Here is an 18,808-nt window from a genome sequence, read left to right on the forward strand (position 1 = left end):
AGGCCTGGAAAATCAGGAAGTCTCCAATGGCCAAGAATTGCTTAGGTGATGGATCTTTCAAGATAGCCCTTAGACACGAAGTTTCGGTATACAGAACTCCACTTGCTAAAAGACGCCTTTGGTGTCACAGTAACCCTGCTTACAAGATGTGCAGAAACTGAGGAAATGTCAAACCATGCCTAGCCCGACCTAAGACCCACCTCATGGAAGAGAGCAGCCCCTGACACTATTTAGGATATTCCCTATGTGCGCAGATGAGAGCATAACATGGCTGTCCTCTGAGAGGCTCCACCCAACATCACATCAAAACAGATGCTGAGACTCACAGCCAAAGATTGGGTGAAGTGTATATAGGGAGTCTTGTGGAAAAGTGGGGGGAAAGAGAGAAAGACCTGAAGGTGACAGGAGCTTTACAAGAAGACCAATAGAGCCAACTAACCAGGGCCCAGAGTGGCTTGAGGAGACTGAAGGAACAACCAAGAACCATGCATAGACTGGACCTTGGCTCCCTACACAGATGTAGCTCAGGCTTCATGTGGTTGCCCTAGCAAGAGGAGCAACTTTCTGATACACAATTTTTGATAGCACTGCCCACTGGTGGGACTGCCTCGCCAGGCTTCGGGGGGAAAGGACACACTCGGCCTCAATGGGACTTGATGAATTGGGGTGGGTAGTTGGGGGCTGCTCTTTGGGGAAGAGGAAGGGAGGATTGGACCTGGAGGAGAGAAGAGAGGGGACTACAAGCAGGATGTAAAGTGAATAAATAAATTAATTTTAAAAAAGAGTTTTAAGGAGGCTATTGGGGTTTAGTCCTTCATGGGCTTTCCCCCCTATTGCTTGAGAAGGCTAAATTCATCCCATAGCAACTCTCTTTTTTCCATGACCATAATGCAGAACCCCTCCACTACCAACAGTAAACCTTTATATTTTTGACAGAATCTATAGAGAACGAAGTTGGCATCTTTTTTCTTGTGTTTAGATTCAAAGTGTTGACTTTTGTCACAGTCCCCAGCTATGTCTCATCCCAACCCCAATAAAGCAAAAGTCTGGGCTCATTTCCTGCAATAAGTAATCATTTAATTAAAGAACAAAATTAACAGGAATCAAAATGTTGGAACTGTATTTTTTTTGTTAGACATCATATAAAAAAGAGAAAGTATAGTACAGTAAATCACTCTATAACATGAACTTAGTTTTCAAATCATCAGGATAAAAATGTCTTTTCAACAAAATACTGAATGACACTGGGTCACATGTCCCTCGTGGCGGAGGCTGGGAGTGTGAGCCTGCACATGCATGTCGCCCATCCTCCATGACGCTGCAAAACTGTAAAACAAGGTTGAAGGCAAACAAGTTTTCTTCTGGGAGAGTTACTCTGGGCCTAAAGGGACCCCAACAGTTCACACTCCTCAGACACCAAAGAAGGGGGCGTGTCCTCTGGGATGCTCCTCTGGTGGGTGAGTCCTCGGGATTGCGGGATTGCGCCTGCCTCAGTTGAATTCTCCTCTTCTCACAAACACAGCAGTTAGTCTTGAGGAAAGTTCCCTGATGAATGTTCAGTGTTGGTATCAAAAATTAAACACAAATTCTTCTCAGAAGAAAATCTCTATGGCCTGTGAAATCTAGAAATGATGTTTTAGAAATTAGACATTTCTAATAGTTAAAACTGCCCCCCCGAAAAAAAAAAACTTTCCACAAACAAATGTAGTGATATTCAGCATTTCTCAAGTATATATATATATATATATATATATATATATATATATATATATATGACTTCAAATAGGGAGTTGCTGTGGCTGAATAGCCTCAAAGAACTATGTATGACTCAAAGGAAGCCCCATGAGAGCTGCTGGTGAGGTGGTCAGCATACCCAGAAGCTCTGGGACTTGGCCTGGATGGCCAGCTCTTCTTGACAATATCTTCTTTGGATTATTTAACAAGTTCATAACAATCCTTAATGCATTCAAGAGAACTACATAGGACTGAAATACAGTGCTGACTTTGTAAAGCTGCCATGATGTGCCCAACCTGAATTACTTCCTCGTGTTTAGGGTTTGGGGGCTCATTCTTTAAAATTCTGTCATCGAAGATGCTACCAAGAACTTATAGAAACAAAGGTTGATTGCCATACACAGGACTGTCTACTTCTTTATAATAAAATTATCATTAAAATGACCCTGGGTAAGATGATCAATCCTCACTCAGAAAGGCAAATGGGGTGGACATCGGAAGAGGGAGAAAATAGGGAACAGGACAGGAGCCTACTACAGAGGGTCACTGACTGACACTTCCCAGCAGGGTATCAAAACAGATGCTGAGGCTTAGAGCCAAACTTTGGGCAGAGTGCGGGGAATCTTATGAAAGAAGGGGGAATATAGAAAGACCTGGAGGGGACAGGAGCTCCACAAGGAGAGCAACAGAACCAAGGAATCTGAGCCCAGGGGTCTTTTCTGAGACTGATATTCTAACCAAGGACCATGCATGGAGATAACCTAGAACCCATGCACAGATGTAACCCATGGCAGCTCAGTGTCCAAGTGGGTTCCCTAATAAGGGGAACAGGGGTTGTCTCTGACATGAACTCAGTGGCTGGCTCTTTGATCACCTCCTCCTGGTGGGGGAGCAGCCTTACCAGGCCACAGAGAAGACAATGCAGCCAGTCCTGATGAGACCTGATAGACTGGGGTCAGATGGAATGGGAAGAGGACCTCTCCTATCAGTGGACTTGGAGAGGGGCATAGGAGGAGATGAGGGAGGGTAGGGATTGGGAGGGCATGAGGAAGGGGGCTTCAGCTGGGACTCAAACTGAATAAAATGTAATTTATATTAAAAATATCATCCCCAAATTATAAATAAAAATTGTTGTTAGGATTAAAGAAAAATGTGTTTTACAGAAGAATTTCATTTTCTAAATTTACATTAAGAAGTATAGAGGTAACCTGTCAAGTACGAGAGGAAACTTTACAATTTCTGTTTGCATAATTTTCTTCTTTCCTTAAAACCCTAACACAAATGGGGAGTGGGGAGCTGTAATTCATAGTTATCTTCTGTTCCATAGCTACAGTTGACTTGCATAGCAAATCTTTTAAGTAAGTGCAGTGGCCACTTGGGATCCATCACAGCAGTTCACACGGCAGCATACAGAAGTAAGATCACTTTTCTTTTGTATTAGGGGCTTCAGAGCATCCTTCAAGGAAGAGGACAATGTAATTTGCCAGTGCCCTGCTGCCTCGACACTCAAGTCCCATTAGGGTTTACAGGCACATGAGAGCTTAGCCAGAGAAAAGGACTTCAAATGTGTGCATAGCACAAGAAGAAAAGAAAGTTTTCCTCCAACTTCCATGTAATAGGATGAGCATAAAATGCGCAGGACTAGCCACAGGATTATCATCATGGATTCCTGCAGCCATGAATCATCTGAAGGATTGGGCGGGCATGGGAGCGTTAGCAGGCCTTCTGGTGTTGGTCTCCTTGGTTTGCCTGTGGTATATATGCAAGATTAGAGTCTCACAAGAGCGTAATGCAGCCATGACCATTCAGGCCTTTACAGCCATTGAAGCAGGACATTCTCCCCAAGCGTGTTTGGCTACCATAAAAAGCTAAAATGTTACGCTCAGGATGTGAGGCTAAGCACTGCACTCAGAGTCAGCCGCTTTCGACCCAGAGAAGAGCATGTCTGATTGCATGCGGGTTGATGCCCCAGGTCCCGCCTCTGAGAAAAAGGTATCGGACGGGTCTGATGCTCTTTGGGTGGATGACACCTAAATGAACATCAGTACAAAGTCCCAATTTATTTCTAATATCAGAGATCAGACCTCTACTCTTGCCTGATGCGTCTAAAACAAAAAGGGGGAACTGTAGAGAGCTGCGTAATGCCGCGCCTTAAAGATGGAGCTGGTAATGCCGCGCCTTAAAGATGGAGCTGGTTTCCACCTTCCACCTTCCCGATGGTGAGTGCTCTCTGTCACGAACAACTCCACATTTGGCTAAGGCTGAGGATCTGGCTTGCTTCCATGTATGTGGACCTATCTGCATTGCCCACGTGGCACGCTGGGGTTGGCTACCCAGAGGCTATTTAAGCTGTGGGCTGGCTTTCCCCAGGGTCAGATGATTGTTCAAGGTTCCTGAATAAACTGCATTGAAAAAAAAAAAAATGTGCTGCTCAACTTGATGGGAGAAGTAGGGCAGAAGAGCCTGCTAACCGCCATCCGTGCCGAGAAGGCTGGATGTATAGTTCACGGTCCATCCCCACACCTGGAGTGCTATATAGTACATTCTTAAATATATGCCGAAGAAATGAGTATGCCTTGTGGTTTGGTGGACAATGGCTTGTGTTAGAGGCTAAAGTCAATGTAGGTAACGAACAGTGATTTCGCAGCAATCTAGATAGCATGGTAAATTCTATAAATTGATTTATTTTATTATTGGAATTAAGTACCTAAGACAATTTTGAGTTGAGACCAATTTTCTTAAACATAGCAACAATGTACCATCATTTGCACCCCTCACCACCAATCCCTACTTAATGTTGGCTTTTTGAGGTGGGGCTAAGAGTAAAGCTACTTGCGGGTAGACCCATCATGCCACTCAAAGCTCACCTCGTCAAGTGCTTGCTGGATGCGTGCACCTCCATCTCATTACTTTTATACTCGTTTAATTCTTTACGAATTGCTGCCTGGGATTTAAAAAGGACAAGTTTTCAAGTTAAATCACCTCCTTTATATATTGTCAACCCTTAACCTGTGCTGACACTGTGATCAGTGCTCAGAAGGGAATTAATCCACTGTACTGTAATGAGGCAGGCAAACCTTCTTATACCAACAGATAAGCCCAGCACAAACTTGGGGACCCAGTGAACAGTAGGGTTGGCTTTTTGATTATCTTGCTACTGTGCTATCAGAAAATCCACATGTGGTTGGAGCCTTTGCACATATATTTCAGTTTCATGCTGTGGCAGCAGTGGAGTGGAGCATCTGTTTTAGGGCCTCTTTTAGTTTTCCTAAACTTGTCACCATGCCTGTCTCTCACATGAACCCTTCAAGGTCCAGGACAGATACAAGTATATATTGAAAACATAGAAAACCTTAGAAGTTGAGATGTTTTCTATATTCAGATAACACTAGGTGCTAAAGATATCCTCTCCCTTTGATCATCGACGTAACAGCATTTTTCCACGTTGATGTAATAACTGTGAATGTTTCTACGCATATGTAAGAAAAAAATAACTAAACAAGTGATTGTACAAATTTTTTCTTCCAAGAAAAGTATTCTGAAAGCCTCCTTCACACTTCTGGGTTTATGTCCTACTAGATAAAGCATGTAGCCATGGATGGTCACTTATCCCATGTACTTGGGTCTTTTTATTTTCTTTAGACCATCCTTACCCAGTTTTGCAGCTTACACATCCATGGTACTTGGGAACTGGCATTTCTTAGGGGAATCCTCATGCACTCTGTGATGCCCACCCATTGGATATGCCAAATACCACTCGCACTGACAACCCCCAAATGTCATATCACACTGTCAAGTGTCCTTCAGAACAGGACATTCGTCACCTAGCTCAATTTAATCCAATATTATTTTCATCAGACCAACAGGGTCTAGAGCATAATTTAGCTCGTGGTTCACACTGTGTAAGAGATCTCTGGCACAACTGTAAGGTGTGACACCTCCACCCAGCACAGAAGCTGTGTACCTTATCTGCTGCCGACAGTCTTGTCCAGGGCTTGTCTGCCCTCCTGTCATAGTCCTGTGCTCTCGCTACTTCCACGTAGTCGCTGAAACGGATCAGAATTTTTCTGTCTCTCAACTCATCAACAGTGGGTCTCTGATTAAGCTAAAATAAAAGATGGTTACAGTCAGGTATTGCATACTGCACTTGTTTTCTTATAGTAGGCAGCGTATAATAATCTATAAGCAACTGTACCTGTGAGTTACTATAAATACACTCTCTAACGTGATTTCACAATGTACCCTTTCATCTTTGCACACCCCTTTATCTCAACACCCGCCTGTCCTGAGAGAGCACATGGTCAAGGAGTGGGTGGTTGATGGAGTCATCCAATAAAATGCATGTGGTCAGCATGCAGTCTGTTAGGCCAACTTCCACTCCTGGGAAGAGCTTGAAGCCTGTTGTGTTAGCTCTAAGCTCAGCAAAGCATGATCTTGGATCAGCCAGACAATGAAAATGATCAGGAGGAAAGGTGGACTGGGGCATCTGGAATTACTTCCGAGACCAGCCACTGTAAATCTAACTTGATGCCATACAAACCTTTGACAGTGACATTTCCTATAATTGAGGAACTAGCTACATTGAAGGAAGCTAAGAGTGACAAGCCTAAAATGTAGCAAAATACTAGAATTTGGGTATGTGTTTCTTAGTGTTAAAAAGGCTCAGTTGCTTTCTGGCGAGGACTAGTAAGTGCTGTTTGGAGGTTTTCACAACTGATTGCTCTTAGGGCCTGACCGCCTAGGTTCAGTTAGACACTGAGGTGTGTAAAAGGCCCTGCTTTTGGAGCAACTGACCCTGTATGTAACCTTGAAAAGCACGCCTTGCACTACCCCCTTCCAATGTCTATGGAAGCTTTCTCTAGTGCACATCTATTTATAAAACAAAATGCTGCAATCCTGTGTGGATCAGTTTTGTCAATTCAGCATGAGTTAGGGTCATCTGGGAAGAGGGGATGCCAGCTGAGGAATTGCTTCCACCAGACTGGCCTGTGACTACGTCTGTGTGGCCCTTTTCTTGAGGGCTGATGTGGGAGGGCCCAGCTCACTGTAGGTGCTGCCACCCCTGGGCAGGGGTCCCTGGGTTGTATAAAATGATCTAAGCAAGCCAGAAAGTGGCATTTCTTCATGGTCTCTGCTTCAGTTCCTGCCTCAGTTTTCCTCAATGATGGACCATGACCCGGAAGTACAAGAAAATAAACCCTTTTTTCCCCACATTGCTTTTGGTCATGGTGTTTAACACAGCCAAAGAAAGCAAACAAGGACAATACCTTTCTCGTCAATCTTTGCTTGATTTCTCTCCTTTCTTCCTGCTCTGTCTGATCATTCCTTTCTGTGAAAGACAGAAGTAGAAGCAAGTTGAGCATTTCCTGTTACAGAAGCAAGCACTAGGTTTCCTAGGGCCACTTTATAGGTGACACCTTTTGACATATTGGTTTCTGTGTTTGGAGTTACTGAGGACATGCTGGCCCTAGCTCTCACTCATGATTATCCTTCCATATCTACTTCTCCTCTGCCCTATACAGTACAGGTATGCTGTTGCTGCTGCTTGCTTCTGGGGAACAGCTGTCTGTTGGTCTCCATTCCACTCAGATACCTTATCTGTGTATTTATCTCTAGGGAATGGAGCATACAGTTGCCATAGCACAACAAGCGAGCAAATGTTCAGCTCTGAGTAACCACAGTTTGCCTCCTGCTCTTCTGTTTTACAAGTGTATAAAATGGAACTTTTAGACAACTGTCTTAAAATATGAACTGCATCTCTTCTAACCCTGGGCAACACTATCAAATGTGAGCAGACCCATAACCCAGATGCTTCTCCACTGTTGAAGCATCTTTATATATAACAGCCCCTTCTCAGGAGCCAAAAGCCCTCAGAATTGCCTTTGCCTCTTTATGATACTTGGCAGCTAAAGCTAGGGCAGCATGTTGAAATGCTGTAGTAATGTAAGTCTGGCCCAGAGATAGAGACAGAAGAATGGAGTACTATTTCTGGCATTCTGCTTGCTAAATAAAGCCTCAGGTCCCCAAACTTAACAGAATTCCTGCCTAGAAAATAGATCTCACCCACCCGCATACAGAATAGCAACACAGCCATGTTTGGGGATGGGAAACTCTGCAATCTACACCTAACATAATTCTACATTCACTGCTTCTATTTAAACGGTGTGTTTTAAACACTCGGGTATTGGGGAACTAGGTGTGTGGGTGTTTAATAATCTGAACATGCTTCTCAATAGTTTTTTCATTAAAAAAGCTATTAAGCTAGAGAATCTTAGAGAACAACACAATCACATTATATGCTTGGTTCTTTAGATATGTGGCAATAGAAAATACATTGCTGTATACTACAGTGACAAATTAGTGAAATAAGGGAATCCTGAAAATGTCACCAGCCTAGCCCCATGAGGCAGAAGCTATGGCAAGGCAGCAGTTCTGAAAAAACTCCACATCTAGTCTCTTTGTGAAAAAAAAAAACTGATGGAAAAAAGAAAAACAACAAAAACAAAAAAACAACAACATAGGATCCCCACTCCACATTGTGAAAATGTCATCATTACCAAGGTACAAAGAAACACTTTAGGGAAGTTATTCCAGCACCGTGGACAGCTCCATGCAAGCCTTCCAAGGCAATCTAGAAAGGTAGTGATTGCTCCTAACCTGGTGCCTAAGAACTTGACCGCCAGTAGAGGCCAGCCAGTGTTTATGTGTTAGGATGTCACATTTCCTCAGGGCCTTATCTGCTTCACTACTAAAATAGGGACAATAGCACAACTCAGATTTGTGGAAAGCATTAAGGAGCACAGGTCATTTCTGGCGCAGACTGAGTCCAGTCAAACACTGGGCTTCTCAGGTCCTCCCACTCAGGATACTTGACAAGGCTCCTAAGCTAAGGATAAATCTGGCTTGCTGGCAAAGGCACTGTGTTTATGATGCGTTGCCATGGCCATCACAAGGAAAATCCACTTTCCTCAGCTGTGCTAAAGGTGAGTGCCGTCAGTTCCAGCTACTTGCTAGCTCCACTCACCAAGCAGTCTATTTTTAGGACTCCACCATTTATTTCAGATAGTAACACAATTAGAAGCACAGGTAGGGGGAACCTGGCTGCCCACATGGAGGAGAAGACATAGCTGTGGAGGAAAAGTGGGCCCAGGTGTCTGGGCCATGGGGCTCTCTTCCTCTACCAATAGTACACCTGGAATATGGCATGTCCTATATCTGGAGCATCCCTCTTCTAAGTCTAGACTACAGCTTTGAATAGTATCAATGACATAAGACTGGATTTTAAATAAGACTGGCTTTATGTTTTAATATCCAAACATTTGCTTACTGAAATAGCTTGACTCCTGTTACTTGTTCAAGCATGGTATCAGACACAGTCTAGGCAACATAACAGAATATTAGTCACCACAAAAGTTTAAAGGAAGAATCCCTAATCTGACAATTTTTTTCCACAGTAGCCTACAAAGGAGGGGGTAGGGAGCTTTGAGGTTAAGGACAGTATTTAAACCAAGACAGAACAGGAGTGGGTTGAGATGCACGTGCAGATCAAGACCCTCTAGACTCTCTGATGCTGTCAGGGCAGTCTTGGTGCTGTTAAACTTGGGAAAGGGTGTTCAAAAACGAAGAGCACTCGGGCAAGTGGAGTGTACAGCACACACAGAGAGAGATGCACAGGAGCTGTGCTACTTAACTGACCCAAAGACAGCAAACACATTTTGTGGAAAATACTTTCAAAACTAGTCTGTTGACCAGACAAGGACTACTCAGGGTGCACCTGAGGGTTTGACTACTTTCCACCATCCAAGACCATGAAACTTTCATCCAGTGGATCTCACTGCTGCACACCTGGCCTCGGCATAATCCAATCCCACACCTAACTGGGAGAACAAGGCAAGAGGTACAAGGAATACTGGAAGCCAAAGTTCTGAACCACGGAAGTTTCCCTGCTCCAGTGAGCTGGATGTTTATTCCCTGTAGAGGGAACAAGCCAAGGGTGCACCATCCTCTGGTACAACTCCTGCCCAGAAGACCCCCACTGCAAACTCCCTAGAAGCCCTGCTTGGCAGCCAGCATGCACAGGGTTAATGATTCCTTTCCCTTGGGTCTGTAGGAGCATCTAATACATCTGAAGAGGAAAGTGTCTTTAATTACACTAGGAAGAGAGCTGTTCTTATTTAACTTTAGGAGATTTCTGAGTTTAGCCACTTTAGGGCTTCAGAATCTCTGTGCTGCCCAGATTTAAGGAAGCCCAGAGTATTCAGCCTGCAGAGCTAGGCTGGACTGCGAGAGCTCGGGTTCCTGCTGCAGCCGTAGCACACGTGAGGGAAACCTCTGGAGGGATCGCCCGCTACTCACGTTTCAGGATATTTCTCCTCTCCAGCTCCTCCACGGCAGGTCTCTGGCTCAGCCTTCTGCGGAAAAACACTAAGATTATGTTTTGCACCATGCTGGCTGCCTGGAAGTTCTCCCCAGGTCTGTGCAGTGAGGGGTGCCTGGCAGACACCCCCGAAGTTCAAGATCACCTTCCGAGGGGAAGAAGAGAGCCGGCCACTGGAGCCTCTCGCTGGCAAAATCAAGTCAGACTTCCATGTGGGAGGGAAAGCCGGTCCACAGAGCCAGTGCTCCTCTGCACATCATCACCTGCCTGCTGTGCATAGCTCACCCAGCCACATGCATGTTTAGGCAGTCCAGAGATTCATTCAGGAAGACCTTCTTCCTGCCCACTGGCTTGGGGAGAGGAGGGCAACACCACTATTGCGCTTCAGACTTCTGGTTGGAGCCATGCCCCCAGATCCTTGCTTCCAGGCATCAGCTCCATCCTTCATCCTCAGCACCAGGAAATCAGACCAGCGATACAGCCAGCTGCCTGCGAGGCTGAGAGGAGTCTCCTCTGTCCTGCCCCACCCAGGGGGAGTGTCCAGGGCCAGCTGAGGGGCCTTGCCTCCTGTCAGTGAGCACACAGCTCCAACACCAATGACAGCTGGGGATCTCCCAGCTAACTGGGAAGGGAGCCGCCCACACACGCGTGTCTCCCGCCTCCCTCCCTCCTTCCCTCTCTCCCTCCAGCAGCGCAGAAGAGTGTGACAGTGTGCTGTGTGAAGACAAATTACTATTTCCTTTTCAGAAGGTCTCTGGCTCAGGGAGTTGGAGGACGCAGCCCCAAAAAAATAAAACATCAAAACTCCACAAAACATAAACAAAGGGCTTGTCAGGGGAGGGAGGCATAATTAGACAAAATCAATGCCAAGCTCCAATTATTTCTATCTAAAATAATGGCCTTGGGTTGGAGCCAGAAGCCTTCCTACTTCCGGATCTTCAGCCACTGTGGAGAGGCATAGGGGCTGAGGCACTGAATACTCAGTCAGGCCCCTGCGAAAATGCTGTCTCCAGAAATATGTGTCTATTTATAACCCCTGTCCCAGCACAAAGCCCAGGGCGTGGTGCGTCTGCTCCATACCTCCCTCCACACTGGAACACAAGTTTGCTTTGGGCTCCCCTAGAGCTTTATCTGCCAGCTCTTTCAGGGTGGGGGTAGCCTCCCCCCTACTTCTAACATCCTCTGAGACTTGAATCTGGACCCTGACAACCTCTGGCTAGCAACCAGAGCCAGGAATCTCTCCATCTATCCTAGGAAATGCCTGCCAACCCTGGCCCCTGCTCCCTGCTGCTGTGGCCCTAAACCCTCTCAAATGACTGTGGATAACCAGCTACCCATCATACGCTGTTCCAAGACCCCTGAACATGCCCTTGAGCCTGGAAGGTTTTGGAGAGCTCACTGTCCAAAGGAAAAGGCAGATGAACTAGAAGCAAATCACCAGCCATTCCACAGTGGCCTGTACGGAGAATAAATGAATCCAGGGATAAGGGACCAAGCAGGGCAGGGGAACCCGGGGAAGGTACAGTTGCACTGAGACCCTGGCGACAGGAAGAGATCTTTCCTAACTGCTGATTGCTGGGCTGGAAGACTAATGGAGGACGGAGAGACCACATGGCCATCTGCAGGAGTCAAGCCTACAAGGTGTCGGAGGACATACTGTGTGAGTTGGCCACCCCTTGTGGAAAGTGGAGCCAGAGATGGTTCGGGGCTGGGAAAGAAGCCTGCTCAGGAAGTGCTCCATTGGCAGGGGTTGTCCCTGTAGGCTCTGGCACAGTAGGAGGTAGAGGATGGGCCTTGGAAGAAGGAAGACACCCCTGGTGGTCAGAGCTTAGGACATACCATTTCCTAGCTGAGTACCCGGAGGCAGGGCACTCTGCTCTTCTGAGACTTAACTTCTCACACACAGTAAGGACTAAAGAGGTCGAGTTGTATGAACTGAGTAGTGCTTGGAATTCAGAAACCCCTCAAGAATTCACACCACCTCAAGGATAGCCATACCCAAGGACTTTAAGGAACTCGTGAAATCGGGGTTGTCAATGCATACTTTTTCTCCGACATTTATAAGTAAAATGTTTTTTTCCAAAAAGGCAACCTTAAGAGAATTGTGTTCCCCAACACCTGGTTACTCTTCTTACCTGTGTGAAGTGCTCACTGTGTCAGGGCTAGGCAGTTCCCCCTAGCCCCAAAAGACATTCTTCAAGTACACCACCCAGCAGAAGACAGAGACCATGGGGACTTAATGCATTCACCCTAGGCTGGAAACAGCCAAACTGCACAGGCTTTCCTCTCTCCCCCTGTGTCCAGTATCCTGCCCACTGACTGTGGCCCGCCACACCGAGGCAGCTGATTTGCCACGAGGCCCCTTGGCTGGCTATTCTAAGAATCTCACAGGACCAAGTGCATCCGGCTCTGGGTAAATCACAGGCCCATCTGCCGAGCCAGATGGGCCAGGGGTGGGAAGCTAGATTGCCTTCCCACAGCGCTGTACCCATGAGATAACCTGTGGAAAAGCTTACCCCGAGGTCAGGTGAGCATAGGCAGTATGAGCAGCCTGTCGCTTTGCTTTCATCATCATTACCATCATAATTACAACCTCTGTTATTACCAGCCTCCCAACTAATGTTTATGGAATTAGATGGAGGCATTAAAAAAAAAAAAGAAAGAAAAAAGAAACAAACTAGGATTTACTGCCCAATCCAGGTACAAAACCCTGGAAAGAGATGGATCACAGAGGAACCTGACCAACTGGGCTTTTAGTTCAGGGCACAGAGCCTTGTGCCTAAGTTAATAAGGTCTTGCCTTTGCTCCCACCTCACTCAGCTCAGGCATCAGAGACCCTGTGTAACTAGAACAGCATGGGAACCTGACACTTGTCAGGTCTGCGTGTGGCAGATGAGAAACAAACCAAACACCTGGTCCCAACCCAGGCCACAGGAGCCCTGGGAACAGGAACCAGAACCCACCGCTGGATCCAAAGCAGGGAGAGCTGGGGCCACAGCAGACAGGGGCCAGCAGCTGGCAGGAAAGACAAGAAGGCTGAAGCTGGAAAGCTGTGCCCCTTGGGGGAAACCGAGGCACACAGGTTGGCTGCCTTGGCTGCCAGTGCAGTGGCCATTCAGGCCATGAGGGCGCAGGCAAGCTGTTAGTAGTATCACAGCCTTAGAAAGGAGGGTTGGGCTAAGGGAGCGCCTTCCTCACAGTCCTAGAACTCCACGAGAGTGGGCTTGCAGAACTTTGCCGCTGGTGAGCCCAGACAGTGTTAGTGAAGGACAGAAAGAACAAATATGAGTGTTCTCCCATCCCATGGACTGTAACATCCAGTTTGGACAGTGCTACCATCTTAGTGCCTTCATCTTAAAGACAAAGAGCCAGGAAACAGCAAGAAACTGCCCCAGCAAAACTGCTTTGGGAGCCAAGGAGGCCAGAAGCACTGAGAGGTATAGGAAGGCCCGTGGGCATCACAGCCCAGTGGGTTGCATAGCTCTTGGCTCTCATTGCCACTGCCCTGTCCATGGTTTGGTGACAGGAGCTGACTCCCTCCAGTGAGGCTTGAGGTGGTAGCTAATTACAGCACCATGGGGCAAAAGTGACCCCCAAGGAAAGAAGCACCCCAACACCAGCATCCGATATACAGAGGAGAGAGTGTTGGAAGGCTGCAGGAACAGTATGGGCTGAGACTGTATTTCACCCACTTCTGGTGAGCATCACAGATTCCAGGGGTAGCAACTGGTGCAGGGGAGCTAACAGGACTGACCCATCAGTGGCTTTCTGGGGCTGTCAACCTTCCTCAACTACAGCCCTGACAGGCACAGTGAATGCAAGCACAGTGAATGTGCAGTCAGGGCACAGGAAGGAAGAGGCGGCAGAGGGAGGTGGTAGATTGGAGTAGAGACAGAGGAAGCCGCTGTACAGTGGGTGGGATGCCCAGGTAAGTACTGAAGGGAAAGGGGTCCCTGCACCTCCACATTCCTGTTGCGGAAGGCTGGCTAGCTTCTGCTCTGCTGGGTCAGCCCTTGGGCTCAGGATACCAACTTCTGAAGAGCAGTCTCAGCTCTGTCTCTGGCCATTAGTTATCAGGGTTCATGTTCGCCCCTGCCGGGGCCTGTGCTGTGTGAACTCCTGACCCAGCAACTTACAGGGCTAAGGTGATCAGCACAGACTGAAGGCTGGTAGTGGACATTAGCATTATGGCTACTATCTCCCACTGTGTACAGCCCAGGTCTCCACTATGCTGGCAGCCCCACTGTGGGCCTAGACCCTTAGGAAGGACTACTGCACCAGACGCTTGGAACTCCTCCCTTAGCCATAACCTTCGTCAGATACTTCCAACCTCTCCCTCAGACGCTTAATACTTTCCTCCATCAGACATGCCTTCCCCACTAAGGTACTCAAGACTCTCTTCCATCCTCCTGCCTCCATCACTCCCCTCCTATAACACACACTCATACACACATAGTCAACACACAACACTCACACTCACACACACACCACACATACACACACACACACTCATTCACACCACACACACATACACACACACTCATTCACACCACACACAGACACACACACACACAGACACACACACACACACCACATACACACACACACTCATTCACACCACACACACACACACACACACACACAGACACACACACACACAGACACACAGACACACACACACACACACGCACACACCAGTGGCATTTCCATGCCTGCAGGGCAGAAGACAAGTGTGGAGCTCACCCTGGCGTTCCTCCCCGCTGCCCTACCCCAGCTCCCAAGCACCCAGGCGCTGGCTTGTGTGCTCCTTCTCACATGGATACCTGTAGCCTAGCTGCTGCCTTTCTGCTCACCTTCAGTCTCAGACCCTACAGGGCATCTGCCGAGAGCCACTGTCCTCTCCCAGGGTACCCTTCCACTGTCCTGTGAGTTCCCTAGAGATGGGAACGTGAGGCAACTCCTGTCATTGCAGAAGGAGCACAAAAGGGGAGCCACAAAGTAATCTGGGTAGATGGCTTGAGGCTCCATGGACACAGATCCACAGGTTATCTGAGGGACCGGGAAAGGACTTAACTTTTCTCCTTCTTACCAATGTCCCCAGGATTCCATCATTAATGCACACTTTAAACAACACAAAGGCCACACGAAGGATAGGCTTGCCTGCCTTGTGCAATCCTCTAAGGTGCTCTTGCACTCACCAGGTGAACCCCCAGACTAAGCCAGAGAGAAATGCTGCCACAGGCTCCCCAGATGGCCTGGCCAGTGGCCCTGTTCACATTTAGTGGGATGCTGGGACTAAGACCAAGGGATGTCCCAGAGGAGGGCCTTGATGCAGGTGAGACTGCGCTTAACTGCACTGGCGAGGAGCAGCTGGCTCTAATAGAGCAAGTGATGGGGGAAGCTGCCAAGGAAGCACAGCCTGGCTGCCACTTCCGGTCCCACGTCCATGCTCCCGTGGACTGAGGCTGCAGACCTCCCGTGGAGGACACCTGGGAAGAGCTCTGCCCACAATAGTCAGTATGGGGAATCTCCCTTGGAATCCTTTGATACGAGTGAGAGAGTGAGAATAGGTGGGCTTCGGTCAGGCCCGGTCAGTAGAGTGCTGGCTGCACCCACAAGGTTGTGGACTTAATCCCTGGCACCCAGGTAAAAAGGGAGGTGTGGTCAATGCATGTCTGTGACCCCAGCCCTGGGGAGGTGGCGACAGGCGGGTCCCTAGAATAGTCGGTGAACTCCAAGCAAAGGGATGAATGGTATTTCTAAGCATGACATCCGAGTTGTCCTCTGACCTGCACATGCATGAACATGCAAACACACATTAAAAAGAAAATTTGAAATAAATATGTACATAAATAAATACTGTTCACTTTGAAGAAATAAAAATCACGTAGTTTCTGGCAACATGGCAGCACCTGGAGATTCTTACGTTTAGTTAAGGCAGACACAGAAATACCCCGTGTTTCACGTGTGTGTGAACTACAGCATCTGAGGTCACAGAACTACAAGGTGGAGACAGGAGTGATTGGTGTCTGGGGACAGAGTCACAGGCATTGTGAAAGAACCGACACTGGTGCCCTGTCCCTCAGAGAATGAGAATAGTGAACAATATCCTTTGTGTATATCATGTATAATTCAAAATCACTGTGAAAGAAGATTATGAATGCTCTCTTCACCCCCCCCCCCACACACAGAGTGGCTAAGATGACAGCTCATAACCCAAGAACCCCAGGTTGGCCAGTGTACAACATCTCAGTGTATCATACTCACAAAAGCCAGTGCCTCCCCACAAAAACCATCCCAAGACATCCATATCACCAACCCAAAAAGCAAGAAATCAGGTTTTGTGGGCAAAGAGATCTTGGTGCTTTTCTTACTATAGCACATTCCATGTCATTATGTCTAAATATCTTTCTACATGTATGTAAGAATGGCAGGAACCTTCATATGAAAACAGAGTAAGTCTCTAAGCTGACTGTATGGCATGGAGTCTTCCTACTGTGTGCTCAGGCCGGGCCATGAGGCTTGGCTTCCGATCCTGGCACAGCCAACCCTGGAGGAGCCCTGACCTTCTCTGAGCCTTGCTGCTTCTGATATCAGGGCGCTTCCGGTATCAGGAGGACCAGAGAAGGGCCATGCGGAGAGCTCTCAGCACACACGTGCCTTCCATCTCTGCCTGCTGCAGCCATGCTCCTACTTGTCCCTCCTCCCCACGTGGTTCCCCTGTGATACCTTCTCTGGGTCCTTGGGTTCAAGTGTTAGTCTACCCCGTGATTCTAATTCACATACTGGCCTCCCTTCACGTTAGCTCTAAGTTCTCCAGGTGTCCACTGCTCACAGAAACCTGCAGCTTCCGTCACTCTCACCCTTTCTCCTCTATGAGAAGGGCCTAGATTTGAGGCAGAGACAGAAGCAAATGCATCTGAAATCTGACTCTAGCCCTGTGATACTGATAAGGCACCTATTCCCCCTGATGTTTGCTTTCCCTTCTGAGCAGTGGCCGAATGCTACATCCATGTCCTGGGTTCCCCATCAGGACCAACTGAGACACAGAAGCATGAGGCAGCACGCAACAGGTCCTCAGAGGACAGCAGTCTCCACATCCTCCTTGTCACGTGGTCATAGCTACCCTTGGCATCTGTTCCTGGCTAGATGACTGCAGGTAGGTCCACAGGAAATTGCAAGCAGCCCGAGGCACAGTGGGTCTGGCTTAAGAAGGGACACACAATTCCAGCTCCACAAGCATTGACCCATGCAGCTACACATTTCAATGTCATCCTCACATAGCCTCTGCTCAAGGTTTCTTACCAGGCCAACTAAGTGCTGGGCCAACACTGAGAGATTCCTTCTAGAAGCGGCAGATGCCGCCCAGAGACAGGGTGCAGCTGGAGAGCAGACGGCGTTCTACCCACGGATCCCGAGGCTATTTTTGGGGAGGTGATCCTGCCCCACAGCTAGCCCTGAGTCACTATGAAGCTGGGATTCCCCAGTGAGGGGGTGCCAACACCACCATTCAGATCCAGAGCCAGGCATGTGGCAAGTTCTTTCTATCAAAGCAGGCAGGCGACGGTGCATGGACCCTGAGTCACAAAATACTGATGAAAAGATACCAGAGAATGGGGGTCCAGGGTAGAGTGGTGTCCTCCCCACATGACAAGAGCAAGAGTCCATGAGGAGACCAGAACTGAGCACCACACAGAGGCCCCAGCCTGTTCCAGACTTACAAGGAGTGTGCCCACACTGGGATCACACCCTTCTGATGAGTGGATTCTTTACTCACCAAAGGCTCACCCAGGGAGATGCCAGCTGCTAACACACACACACACACACACACACACACACACACACACGCACAGCTGTCACAGCAGCTGCCAGATCCAACACCAGGGCATGGGTATGAGCCCACGGCCTCCATTTTCATGCCCAAAGCCATCCTGATACCTCTGGCTTGTTCAGTGCTCACTGCCCATCTTAGAACTGGTTTTTCACCCAGCAACATTCTGCATCTAACTGTACTCACTACCAGTACCTCAGGGGTCTCCACATCTGTTACACTTGCCCAGGATCACTAGATCCAAGCCACCATCCTGTTACCCCGAGGTTCCTTCCCTCCCAGCACCACCATAGGCTGCATCCATGAAATCCCATGATGAACTCAGTCCATCTGTCCTCAGCAAGGCTGGGCAGTCCATGGCGATTCCCTCACCGCTTTCTGCTACTGCTCTGTGCATCAAACATTAACAAGCAATGGCTTCAAATGGGCTTCTGAAGCCAAGATGCCCTTCTCAACTCAGAGTTCCCAGCCCTCCTAGACCTGTAACATCCCTTTGCACAATACACACCACCACCCAGCTTTGCCTCTATAATCAACCTTCACATTTACTTTAAAACATAGCAGGGGTTATAGAGATAGCTCAGTGGGTAAGGTTCTTGCCATGGAAGCATGTGGACCTGAGTTCTGATCTCCAGCACTCACATAAAAAAGTAGGTCACAGCATCTCATGCCACTGAGGAAGACATCATAAACCTCTTCCTCCACACACATGCACGCACGTGCACGCACACACAATTGATTTTATGTCCTATTAAGAATGAGAGAAGAAAAGGGAAATTAAGTTTCAATAAAATAGCATACATTTCATGCGGGAGCTCAGACACGACCTCATTAGGAGACAGGGTGAGAAGTGCATTGCACCACCT

General features: G+C 47.8%; 1 protein-coding gene across 1 annotated transcript in view; it reads right to left on the bottom strand.

Moving 5' to 3' along the window:
• Positions 1-1,060: 1,060 nt before the first annotated feature.
• The window catches only part of Phactr3 (phosphatase and actin regulator 3), a 190,503-nt gene continuing 172,755 nt past the window's right edge, over positions 1,061-18,808 (bottom strand). The window contains 5 exon segments of the mRNA XM_060382745.1: positions 1,061-1,622; positions 4,602-4,678; positions 5,699-5,839; positions 7,002-7,063; positions 10,090-10,145. Of these exon segments, the coding sequence (XP_060238728.1) occupies positions 1,607-1,622; positions 4,602-4,678; positions 5,699-5,839; positions 7,002-7,063; positions 10,090-10,145 (352 nt within the window). The 3' untranslated portion in view covers positions 1,061-1,606.

Source organism: Meriones unguiculatus, chromosome 4 (assembly GCF_030254825.1).
Source record: "Meriones unguiculatus strain TT.TT164.6M chromosome 4, Bangor_MerUng_6.1, whole genome shotgun sequence".
Taxonomy (NCBI): domain Eukaryota; kingdom Metazoa; phylum Chordata; class Mammalia; order Rodentia; family Muridae; genus Meriones; species Meriones unguiculatus.